The 12311-nt window shown below is 49.3% G+C and overlaps 1 protein-coding gene across 4 annotated transcripts in view; it reads left to right on the plus strand.

Moving 5' to 3' along the window:
- TRPM8 (transient receptor potential cation channel subfamily M member 8) overlaps positions 1-10649 on the plus strand; it is a 73447-nt gene extending 62798 nt beyond the window's left edge. For all 4 annotated transcript variants that reach the window (XM_038143473.1, XM_038143470.1, XM_038143471.1 and 1 more), the window contains 6 exons: positions 115-292; positions 2617-2807; positions 4525-4624; positions 5799-5832; positions 7100-7186; positions 8525-10649. In XM_038143473.1, the coding sequence (XP_037999401.1) occupies positions 115-292; positions 2617-2807; positions 4525-4624; positions 5799-5832; positions 7100-7150 (554 nt within the window). In that variant the 3' untranslated portion in view covers positions 7151-7186; positions 8525-10649. The remainder of the gene's footprint in view (positions 1-114; positions 293-2616; positions 2808-4524; positions 4625-5798; positions 5833-7099; positions 7187-8524) is intronic.
- The last annotated feature ends 1662 nt before the right edge of the window (positions 10650-12311 follow it).

The following is a 12311-nucleotide window of genomic DNA, read 5'->3' on the forward strand; positions in this document are numbered from 1 at the left end:
AAAAGAAACAGCTCCAGATGTGTTCCCCAGCGGTCCCATCCCATTTGTGATTTGTACACAGACCCCCAGCCAGCAATAAGGAGCTCACTGTTTGCTCTCCCCTCTCTCTCTGAGGTACCACCTACAACTTTGACCACTGCACGTTTTCTGGGAACGAGTCCAAGCCCTTGTGCGTGGAGCTGGATGCCAACAACCAGCCCCGCTTCCCCGAGTGGATCACCATTCCCCTGGTGTGCATTTACATGCTCTCCACCAACATCCTCCTGGTGAACCTGCTCGTGGCCATGTTCGGGTGCGTACCCAAGGAGCTGTGGCTTCCTGCTCATCCCCGTACTGGCAGATCTCTAGGAAAGGGAGTGCAGTGCTGGGAAACAGCAGGAAGCCACCCCTTGCCTGTGCAGTGTCCTGGGGAGGGATTGCTGCCTGTTCTTTGCCTCCATCTCTGAGCATCCTCTGCGCTGTGGGCATGGTGCGAACCCCTGTGGGTCACACGGGGTGATGCTGGGTCAGGGCCTTGCCAAGTGTGAGTTGCTGCCCAAGTGGCCTTGCTAGAGTGAGTAAAGGAGTTATCATCACCCTTCAGGACACTGTGGTTTTATTAACCTGAGCTGCTGCGTGGTGGGGATGGGTCTGGTACTGCTTTGGTGGACCTGCCATTTATTGTTCTGACTTAGACCACAGGCAGTGGGCCACATCCCCTTGGGACATGCAAAATGACTTTGTCTTGAGAAGTGCCATCACCTCTAGACTTGCAAGGGCAGGGAACATCTTCCTCAGCTTCTCCCAGAAATCTTTGTTGCATCCAGTGCAAGCTGTGGCACAGAGTTGATTTAATCCTGGGAAGTGCCTCATAGCAGATTTTGGGGGTGTGTTGTGTTTTTGTCTCACTTGGGAATGCAGCTGGATTGGTGCTGGGGCTCCGTTCCCATTCCCAGCCCTGCTCCTTTTCTGCTTTACACTCACAACATAACAAGAGTACTCAAAACCTCTGGCCACCCTTCTTAAGGACCACTAGGTTTATTTTTGTGGTTTGATAGTACCTTGGCAGGAAGTTGCTTTGGCAACAAGAGTGCTGACAGGACTCCTGGTGCTGCTCAAGAGAATCTCTCAGCTGAATGACACTGCCAGTGTTTCCTGGTCTGAGATGAGATGTTCGAGTGTGACAAGTTGAGAATGCCTCAGATTTAGGTTTTGCTCTCCATGCTGACCTGGACTCTAAAGACAGTCAGAAATGTTATTTTTGGCAAGGCAGCCAGGATGGGTGCAGCATATCTGTGCCTGGGGACAGACAAGCATGCTCATACACCCTAGCAAGGGTACAAGCACCTCTCTACAATGAAGGAAAGTGTAGCAGTAAGCCAGATCTACCCTAAAAACCTTTAATATTTGCTAGAACGCTAACTTTAACAGCACCTGGTGGTAAATGCTCTAGTTTATGCTGTTATGCCAGTAAAAAACCCTCTAGTTTTTGCCAGTAGTATTTATGTTTTAAGCAGAAAGAAAAGCTCCACCAGGTGAAGGTTTTAATTTATCTTATGTAAAGGTGCCTTAGGCTCTCAGCAGAGGCATTTTGGGAACATCCATCTGCCCCTTAATGTCACACTGAAAGGTCAGGCAGCCTGGGATCTGCTCGCCCCTGTGGTTGTTGCTTTGCTGGGTCCGTGCAGTGCTTTGTGCCATGGGTTTGATCCATGCCTGGAATGTCCTCTGTGCCTCCACTACAAATCTCAGGAGCTTTTACATTTCTTGTTAGCGTTCTAGTTTTAGGTTTGGGTTTTTTTCCTATGAAAGGAGTTCATCTGCTCAATATAAGAAACAATATAGGACACACTATCTTGTGAAGAAGCATCCTGTTCTCATGTGTCTGGGCTAGAAAAAGATTGCTTAGAGCTGAGGTAGTAAAAGTACATGGAACATTTTCTTCCTATTCAGATTTTTTCCAGTTCATTTGTAATTTCAAGGGCTTTTCTTATTGTCTTAGTTCCACCCATTTGCTGACTAAGAAGGAGAACAAACTAAATAACCTAGTCATTAAAAGTTACCACCTTCAGAATGACTGGGGCCCTAACATCAGAAGGACATGGAGCTGCTGGAGTGAGTCCAGAGGAGATTCTCCAAGGGATGGAGCCAGCCTGGGAGAGCTGGGGGTGCTCACCTAGAGAGGAGAAGACTACAGAGAGACTGCAGAGCCCCTTCCAGGGCCTAAAGGGGCTCCAGGAGAACTGGAGAGGGACTGGGGACCATGGATGGAGGGACCAGACACAGGGAATGGCTTCCCACTGCCAGAGGGCAGGGATGGATGGGATATTGGGAAGGAATTCCTGGGAGGGTGGGCAGGCCCTGGCACAGGGTGCCCAGAGAAGCTGAGGCTGCCCCTGGCAGTGTCCCAGGCCAGCTTGGACAGGGCTTGGAGCAGCCTGGGCTAGTGGAAGGTGTCCCTGCCCATGGCAGGGGTGGAATGGGATGAGCTTTAAGGTCACTCCCAAGCCAAACCACTCTGGGATTCTGTGACTATAAAACCATGCCTCGGTAGAGTAGAGGAATGCTCTGTTCTTGGCTCTGATGCAGCTCTTTGGTGAATAACTGACGCTGGATGTGTTCTCTCTTTCCCATCAGCTACACTGTAGGATCGGTGCAGGAGAACAATGACCAGGTGTGGAAGTTCCAGCGTTTTTTCCTGGTGCAAGAATACTGCAGTCGCCTGACCATCCCCTTCCCCTTTGTCATCTTTGCCTACATATTCATGGTGCTGAGGAAATGTTTCAAGTGCTGCTGTAACAAAGAAAGCAAAGAGCCATCCATTTGTTGTGAGTTGGATTTTTCCTTGTTGCCCAAAAGTCGTCTCTGCAGCAGGTGCATTGCAGATCCTCCATGGCATCCTGTGCTTATTCCGGGCATTTTGTGCCATGCTGGGAAATTTCCAAGGGCCATGTAGACCTCTGTCATGCAAATCTACTGTGCTGCTGGAAATCTCTTCAGTAAGATTAAGTTTTCAAGTGAGATTTATGCAGTGCTCTCTTGTCCAAGCCACTTTTGATGTAGAATTGCTTTGTGTGTGTAAATCATTAAGACTTCAGATTAATCCTAACTCTTTAGGGCTGCTTCTGCTGTTTCCCAGCTTTGCAAGGCTGTGGGTTTGGCTTTTTTGTAATTTATTCTGCTTGCTAGGGAGTGACTGAAAGAGAATAAACAGTTTCCATGTAGTCAAATGAGCAAACCACCTCAAAAATGGCAAGTCAGTTCTCAAGCTATTTCTCCTTTAATTTCTCTGTCAGAGGACACATATAGGAATTGTTTTAACAAGCTTTCCCCCCACCTCTCCAGCAAATGTAGTATTTTCTCAGCTGAGAGAGCGTAAGTTGAGTTAATTGACAGGCTTGTTCCCATCCATCAGCAACCTGCCTGTTGCCCTGCAGCAGAAGCTGGATTTGTTACCAGTTTAGGAGGAAGAGCCTGCTTTGGGCTACAAAATTGCTTAGCACTAAATCATTTTGGCTGTCCAAATTGCTGTGTGGATTCCTAGCTGGGGAAGCTATTGGGTGGCATAAATTCCTGCTCAAATGATGCACAGTGGATGTTGCAGCTCTGAAAGAATGGGAGTGTTAATTAGAGCCAGAAAATGATTGTGGTTTTGCTCAGGATAGGAACTGAGAACTGCGTGGATGAAGCACATTGATGTATTGACTGTTGTAAAATCCTACCTTCCCTGTTTAACTCTTATGGAAATGGTTGAGATTTGGGTGCTTAAATGCTTGTTGGAATGTGGGAGAACAGCTGAGGGGTGCGTGAGCTCAGAGGAGCACTGGGTGGAAGAAAGGGACTTCTGCCATTCGCCAGCTCTGGGCTTCTTTTGTCTCAGTTAATTTCATTTTTTTATTTAAACCCCTGTGGTTTATGCTATCCTCTTGGAACAGGATAAAATGCTGAAGGACTGGAGGACTTTGATGCCTCAAAGTGGGCTCCTCTGTATCAACTCTTGCATTTACAGCACCACCACAAAATGCTGCTTAGAGGAGACAATTCTTCATCATTCTGGAGGGTTTCAGTTCAATGAAAAATCCTACATCGTGGTTCTCTTAATGATCCAATGTGGGATAATGTAGGAAAAAATTGAAAGCTCAAATCCAGATGGGAACTTGCTAGAATGTCCTGTACCTGTTGAAGCAGAGGCACCTGTGTTAACCAAGACTCAGAGAAGTCCAGAAAGACTTTTGGAGCTTGTAAGGTTGGGGAGGGGGGGGAAGGGGGTTTGTTTGGCGGTTTTGGGGTTTTATGTTGGCTCATATTTTGTATTTTTAATTGACTCTGGTTGCCAGGAGCATTAAGTGCAAGGTGTTGGTGTCACATCTGTCAGAGCTGAGTCAGGAGTAGGCAGCGGGGCTGTGAGTGCTCAGGATGTGAGGAAGGGAATCATTAACCTCAGAATGCACACACTGACCCAGCCTTTTTTCACCTTGGCTTTGGAAAGACAAATGAAGTTTTGTTTTTTTTTTTTTTTTTTTTTTCTTCAAATACATTTCCCAGGCTCAAGAAATGAGGACAATGAAATCCTGGCATGGGAAGCTGTCATGAAGGAAAATTACCTTGTCAAAATCAATACAAAAGCAAATGATTCATCAGAAGAGTAAGCCTGCCCATCTTTGTCTTCATTCTCTTAATTTTCTCTTGAACATTTCTAGTGAAGGCAAGTTTTCAGCAGCTCTAAATGTTTACAAACTAATGAGTAAGTAAACAAACTCAGCATAAACATGCTTTTTATTTCTAAAGTGAAATGGTGCTTTTTTGTCTGCTGAAGAGAAGAAAATGTCTTCCTATGGGGTTTTGAGGTCTCCTCATGGGAAGCAGTGCCACAGCTGACTCTTGTTTTGTAGCATTAGTTTAGGCTGGATATTAGGAAAAAGTTCTTCATGGAAAGGGTTGTCCAGCCCTGGAACAGACTGCCCAAGGCAGTGGTGGTACCCCCACCTCGGGGTGGGGATTTAAAAGCCCTGTGGATGTGGCACTTGGGGACACGAGTTGGTGGAAATGGTTGGATTCAATCTTTTCCAACCCAGATAATTCTATGATTATACGTTTAGCAGAGAATGTTTACCACTAGACCTGGAATCTCAGACATTCCCACAGCAGTAATCCGGATGGAGATGTGTTCTTAGCATGAGTAGGGAAGACCTCTGAGGAGGGAAGATGGTCTTTAGAATCACAGTATTTGGAGCTCAGAGGCTTAGACTTGGATGTTTCTTTGACTGCCAGCTCATGGAAACATTATCTTTGGGATCTGTCTCACTGTTTTCAGAGTACTAGTATAAGAGAAAAAAGAAACAGAAAGAAAGCAAGAAAACAGAATGCTGCTAGAGAACAAAACCTGCTCTGTATGATTGCTTAACTTTGCTAACTTCTGGCAGCCTGACTATTTCCCTTAATCAGAAAGAGCTGATGGGAATAGGCAAGAAAAAACAGACCCTTCCATATCCATGGGCATGAACATTGCTGTCCACAAACAAGTGTTTAGGTTAACACTACCCAGAGACATGCAGCGTTGGGTAAGAAGCCAAACAAATACCAAAAGCATCTCCTTGGTACTGGAAGCAAGTGTCTTGAGAAGGAAAATGGAACAGCATCCTACTAATAGTAATTTGCATGTTAGTTCATTTACTTGTACTGAAACTGATGCCAGTCACGTGCAGGCCTGCCTCCCTGGGAGGATGGAGCACTGGGGGGAGGTGGGGTGTGGTAATTAGCCAGGTTTTCCTTGGTATCTGGACTGATCCCTTTGCTCCGTGTTCTCCTTCTGCTTCTAGGATGGTGCATCGATTTAGACAACTGGATGCAAAGGTACTTCTGTCCCGGATTGCTCTGAGGAATGTGATTCTCTCTGGTAAAGCAACGCGTGTGCCATGGCAAGGAAAATGAGCCTCCCAGAGTCGTGTGCAGTCTTTGTCACTGTCACCAGGACCCCGTTTTAACTGGGCTTTTTTACCGTGCTCTTTGATTCCATAGACGGGAATGTGTAGGGAGTGCAGCGATTAGGACAAGAGGGAATGGTTTTGAACAAGGAGCAGGATTAGATGGGATAATGGGAAGAAATTCTTGGCTGTGAGGGTGGGCAGGCCCTGGCACAGAGTGCTCAGAGCAGCTGTGGTTGCCCCTGGATCCCTGGAAATGTCCAAGGCCAGGTTGGATGGGCTTGGAGCTGCATGTGTCCCTGCCCATGGCAGGGGTGGAACACAACGAGCTGCAAGGTCCCTTCCGAGCCACAAGAGCTTCATATTGTGCAGGAAAATGAAACAGAAAGACACTTCCTCAGTGCTGGAGGAGTGTTTCTCAGTATTCCTTGTGGGATGGAATAAAAGAGAAGTAATTTCCATCTTAAATTGCAACATTCAGCTGTGTAACAGGCCCATGAAACACCAATGGAATGGGCAGAGGGGGTGTCACACACCTGACATGTCCCCTTCCCAAAGGTGTCTGTCAGCTTTAGCTTCTGGTGCTGTTGGCATGGGGTAATTAAGCAATAGAAAGCTACTGATCTGCCGGAGAGCTCATTTTGTGAATTGCCATACAAATAATCTTTTTATGACTCTGATGCTGAAAAGACCTTCACAACGGGTGTTTTCTGAGGATTGCCTGAATTATCTATTTGGCCTCTGAAGTGGGAAGTGGCTTTGGTATTGAAGCTCAGAGGTGAAAAGAGCCACATATACTTCAGAGTATGTATTTTGGTTGCTGTCAAATAATTTAGATTGCAAAATGATAGCTTGCTTCCCAGACTGAAAGGGAAGTGGTGAGCGAGTCTGTGGCTAGTGATGCTGCTCTTGAAACTGAAAGGAGATCCTCCTAACCTTAATTCTCTCCTTCATCTCTTGCTTCTCTCTCCTGGTGACTGCTGGTTAACTCGCTGAAATTCAGAGGCATCAGGGCTCGCTGCATTAATTGCCCTGATGAACGCTGTAAATGGGAGTGTCCTCTCGAGCACTCTTGCATTTGGTGCAATATTTGAAGAGGCAATTACTCATTACTTTCATTTCTCATTAGCATTGCTTTCCTTCAGCTAGATGGACTTTACAAAAATAATGTCCTTCTTTTTTTTTTTTTTTTAAAGCTCTCTGATTTGAAAGGCCTTCTGAAAGAGATTTCCAGTAAAATTAAATGAGTGCAGCTGAAATCCAAGAGCGGCTACTGGAGCAGGGTAAGCCCTCTTTAAATCCATTTTCTGCCTTGAAAAAGTTTACCAGCATTTGTGGTGTTAAATTGGTGTGTCTTTGGAAGAAGAGCTAGTATTAATTGTTGATGCTTGTATTCGTATTGTCTGATACTGGGAAAGAAAGGAGACCTGAATTCTGTTCCTCGTTTGTGCTTTTATTTCTGAAAAATATAGTTTTCCATCTGGGGTTTCTGTCAATTTTTGGCACTGTTTAAAATACCTGGTTTTGATCACTTGCCTCTGAAAAACTGTGACTAACCCAAGGGTTTTTTTAGTTGTCTTTGTGTTGGAGGGGCCTCTAGAAAATGCAGGGCTGCTGTGCTGGATCCTTTATTCTTGGTACCTTTTAACTCTGAAGAGCAGGCAACCCAAATAGAAAAGACAGAAGTGAGGGCAGGAGTAAGGTTTATTTTTCCACTGTCAAAGTGGGGCATGAGGCTGGATCCCTGTAGCCTCCCTGTGTCCTGTGCTATAAGCTGCAGTGTGAGGAGCTGACCCAAAGCCTCTGGTCCAGTTGAGTGTCTGGTCATCAGCCTTGTGTACTTTCACCTCCGGTTTTAAGGAAGAATTGGCTTGGATCCCCCCAGTGGGATGTGAAAGGCTGACAGAACACTGATGGATGCAGAGAACACTGTCATCTTTAGAGACAGCAGGTTAAGAAGTGTAACTGTTGAATGGGATAATCTGGAACAACTCGATCAGCCTGGACATTAGGGTCTGCCTCCTCCTTCTGCAGAGTGGTTTTGTCCAAGAGAACTTAAACCTGTGCCAAACATTCCCCAGTCAGCTCACCATTTTCCTGGGAGAACTGAATATTCACTTGGCCTAAGTTCAATTTAGTCATGAATGACTTGCAACCACCTAATAAAATCTACAAGGATCCTGGGCTGGTTCTAGGATGTGCTGGACTCCACGTTGCCTAAGAAATAGGCTGTAGAATAGTGGAACTCTGGAGGCCGTCTTGTCCAGTGCTGCTCAAACAGTGCCAGCACAGATGAAAGGGAGCTGCAGTGTGGCTGGAAAACAGGTTGCAATTAGATACAGTGGGGCAGCCTGGGACAAGGGACAGCAGTTCATGATGGAGCTTGTGGAAAGGGACCTCTCATTATAGATAACAGTGCCTTCAGAAGAATCCTGGAATCCCAGAATGGTTTGGGTTAGAAGGGACCTTAAAGCTCATCCAGTTTCCACCCTCTGCCATGGGCAGGGACACCCTCCCCTGGACAAGGCATCCAGTCATCTGAGCTGATCTGGAGAGGATGAAATCAAACCTTGAGGTGGGCTGGGAGCTCTACTCTCCAATTCTTTCTGTTGCTCACACAGGTACCAATTCATGAAGAAAATTGCTCGGAGCTGGCAGTAACCCCCAAGCAGATGGCAACGGAGGCACCAGAGTATCAATGTCTCAGCAGGAGTCAGCAGGATTTTCTTGCTATTTTTATTTTTGTTGATCAAACAGCCCTTTCTGCTTGTTGCAAGGTTGTGGGGAAACAGGAGACGACTGCTCATCTCCTGACATGATTCCTGCATTACCCAAATTCTTCCCATCTGCCCTAATGTCCAGTGGCAGCAATTAGTCCTTGTAAGCTGACGTTGCAAAGCACTCCTATTTCCAAGAGTTCTGCTACTGTTGCCAAAATCCCTTTGCTTTTCCATTTCACTCAAAGGGACCTGTGCATGGGTTTCCTTCATTTCCTTCAAGCACTAATTGCTTGTCTGAATGAATCCATCTCCATTCCATTCCATCCTGTAGTACCTGGATCTTGGTTGTTCCTTGCACAGGCTGTCTGTCAGACCTGCTGGGGTCTGGAATGCTGGAGTGCCAGAATGCAGTGGATTTTGGAATCATCCCCCTGCGGAGAGCCTTTGGTCCAACCCTGCATCCCAATTTCAGACTGTATAGGAACATTCTGGACTTGTTCCCCCTCTACCTGGAACCTTTAAGCAGTGCAGAAGTTCAGCTATTACAGCCCTGCATGGGAGAGACATTAATTCATCTAGGAAGTGTTTCCAAAGGCTTTGTGGGCAATCCTTGCTTGGTTTCATTAATGAAAATTTGTATCCTGGGAATGTTGGAACTCATTTGACTTTTCCAATGTTTGTTTGCTGATGTTTGCCTCTGGAATGGAGAAGAGATTGTTGAAACATTTAAATATGCTTGATATGGTGAGGTGGCGCTTTGTGCTTTCTGTCTAAAATAGCAGCTGAATTCTGTTGCATTTGATTGGTATAACTGAGAGCACAGCCATCTGAAGGCACTACAAATAGCATTTTTTTTCATGGCAAAGCATTGTACCAATCTTCCTTCCCAGTGCCTAGGAATCATGGAATCATCGACTCGCCAGAGGAAAGGACCTGCAAGGATCATGGAGTCCAACCCCCCTGGCCCTGCACAGACAGCCCAACAGTCCCAGCCTGTGCATCCCTGAGGGCGTTGTTCAAATGTTCCTTGGGCTCTTGCAGCCTGGGGCTGTGCCCATTCCCTGGGGAGCCTGGGCAGTGCCCAGCACCCTCTGGGGGAAGAACCTTTTCCTGATCTCCCAGCAGACCCTCCCCTGACACAGCTCCAGCCACTCCCTCACGTGCTGTCCCGGCACAGAGAGCAGAGATTGGAGCTGTCCCTCGGGAGGAAGATCCCGGCCATGCTGAGACCTCCTCCCTCTCCTCCTCTCCAAGCTGAAGAAGCCAGTTGACCTCAGCTGTTCCTCATACAGTTTCCCCTCCTGTCCCGTCATCATCTTCATGTCCCTCTTTGGATACTCTCTGCTAGCTTTATATCCTTATGATATGTTCAGAGAGGTTGCTGCTCTTTTCTCCCTGCATCTCATGACCAACTGTACTGTGTGCTGTGCATGACATGATCCTGGGGGATCCAGCACTAACAACAGCAGTGGTATCTGTTTACATGGGGAAATATTTCCTGCTGAAAAGTAAAGGAGCCAGGCTTTCACTGATTCACATGGCAGTTAGCTTGCATCATAAATTCTAGAGATAAGGTTCCTTTCTGGAAATTATTTTCCCCATATAATTTGTCTGCCTTGGATGTGAAAATTGTGCTTTTTGTTCACTCCCATCCTATATAAAACCTGTGGAATCCTTGGAACCCTTCAGGAACATCCCAAGGGCCTTGCCTTGGAAGAATATATAATAGAGTCTACACCTAGGTTGAAAGAGAAGACTTCTGCCATGGAGCCTTGCAGCACTATGATCCACCCCAGTTCCTTCTCCCATATGTCCCAAATTTGTGGTTTCTCCTTTCCCTGTTTCTTAATTGGTTGTGGTATCCCTGGTGGCCAGCCCTGTCTTCCCTGAAAGCCAATCCCCTTTGCCCTGCCCTTGGTGCTGCCCCTGTTTGCCCACTGACCCCTACTTAACCTTGTGCAGACCACAGGGCCAGGTCTTTGTCCCTGTTCCCTTTGGCATGGTGGATGCAATAAACCTTTGCTGGAATACATCACACAAAGACTCTTTCTGTCTTTCCTCTGCCGAGCTATCTCTGTGGTGTGTGTGTGTGTGCGTGGACTTGAAATGGCTGCTCGTGTGGCCTTACTCTGAGTGGCTTCTGAAGGCGATGCTTTGAAGAAGGTTACAGCATTTCTACCGCCCTGCCATGTAGAAACAATCTGCTGTGTGATTGCCTGAAGCTCCAGAGATCTGCTGTTCTGTGAATGTAACTGTGAAACCATGTTCTGTAGGGTCTTAATTCTGGAATCGTTCCACGCCCGCTGCTGCACCCAGGGATGCCAGGCTGTGCCCCACACACCACTCCCTTCCCAGAGGCCGCGCGGCTCTTCTCCGGGCTCCTGCGGGCCCGAGCCGGGTGCCCACGGAGCCCCGGCCCGGCGGCGCTGCGGGGCGGCCCCGCGGCTCCCCGGGCAGCAGCCGGCGCTCTGCCCCCTCCGGAGCCCGGCGCCAGCGGCTGCTGGCCGCGCCTCAGGGCTGCGCGGGCAGGGGAGGCCGGGGCTGCGCGCAGCGAGCGCCCGGCCCGGGGGCTGAGCCCGCGCCAAGCCTCCCCTGCTGCCGCTCTCTGCAGCTGGCAGAGGACAGGAGCCGAGCGGCCGAGCACCTGCGCTGGGCCCTGCGCTACCTGGAGAGCCCACAGGAGCCCCTGCGAGAGGCGGCCATCCGGTTCACGGGTGAGCCCCGAGCCCGGGCTCCCTCCCCGCCCCGCCGCAGCGCGGCCCCGGCCCCGCCTGCAGCCCCGGCAGCGCCGGCCGGGCCCGGCGCCGTGGAGCCCCGCCCGGGCTCGGCGCTGCTGCCGCCCTCTGGCAGCCGTGCCTTGGGGCGGCAGCGTGCGGCAAGGGCCCGGGCTGAGCCCTGCCGGGCCAGCAGGGCGTGTGGCCACAGCGCCGGCAGCGCCGCTGGCAGGGAGCTGTGCCGCCGGCGCCGTGACAGGCTCTGTGTTCACAGGGATCGCCGGGCGGCACCTGAGGGGGCAGCAGCAGGAGCTCCAGCTGATCTGCAGTGGTGAGTGAGGGCAGCGGGCTGGCAGTGGGGGCAGGCAGGGAGAGAGCTGCAAGCCCTGCCCCGGCTCCGGAGGGCTCTGCTCCCGTGGGCAGAGCACACAGAGATTTCAGGGCCATGTGGGGCATTCGTGGCCAGCAGCTTCGGGCTGATCCCCCTGGTCCCTGCTCCCTCCTGGCCATGGCAAGAGCCGGCCGGGATGGCCCTGACAAGGGGCTCTCCTGGGCTCCCCGCAGATGTGGGATCTGACTGTGTCTCTGTTCCTCTCTCTTGCAGCCCTTGAAGGCCTCACGGAGGACATGAGCAGTGCCATGTTAGAGCTGGCACTTGAAACCCTGCATGTCCTCCGGGCAATACAGCGCGGGCGATATCCCATCTTGCAGAGGCTGCAAGATCAGCTGCGCAGGGCTTGGAAGACTCGGCCTCGTCTGTCGGGTCTCGGCTGGCTGCACTGCAGGAGCTCTGCAGAGAGCTGAGCCGGGAGGCTCCCACTGCTGGGGCAACCTGAGCCAGCAGGGATTTTCCTTTTCTTTAAGATTTTGCTTTTCTTCTTTTTCATTTTTTATCTCTATTGTAAATATAGAATGTGTTCTGATACACAGACTCCCAGGAGCTTTTCTCTGCTGCCCAGGGTCTGCAAGGGCAA

Source organism: Motacilla alba, chromosome 7 (genome assembly GCF_015832195.1).
Source record: "Motacilla alba alba isolate MOTALB_02 chromosome 7, Motacilla_alba_V1.0_pri, whole genome shotgun sequence".
NCBI classification, from domain to species: Eukaryota; Metazoa; Chordata; class Aves; order Passeriformes; family Motacillidae; genus Motacilla; species Motacilla alba.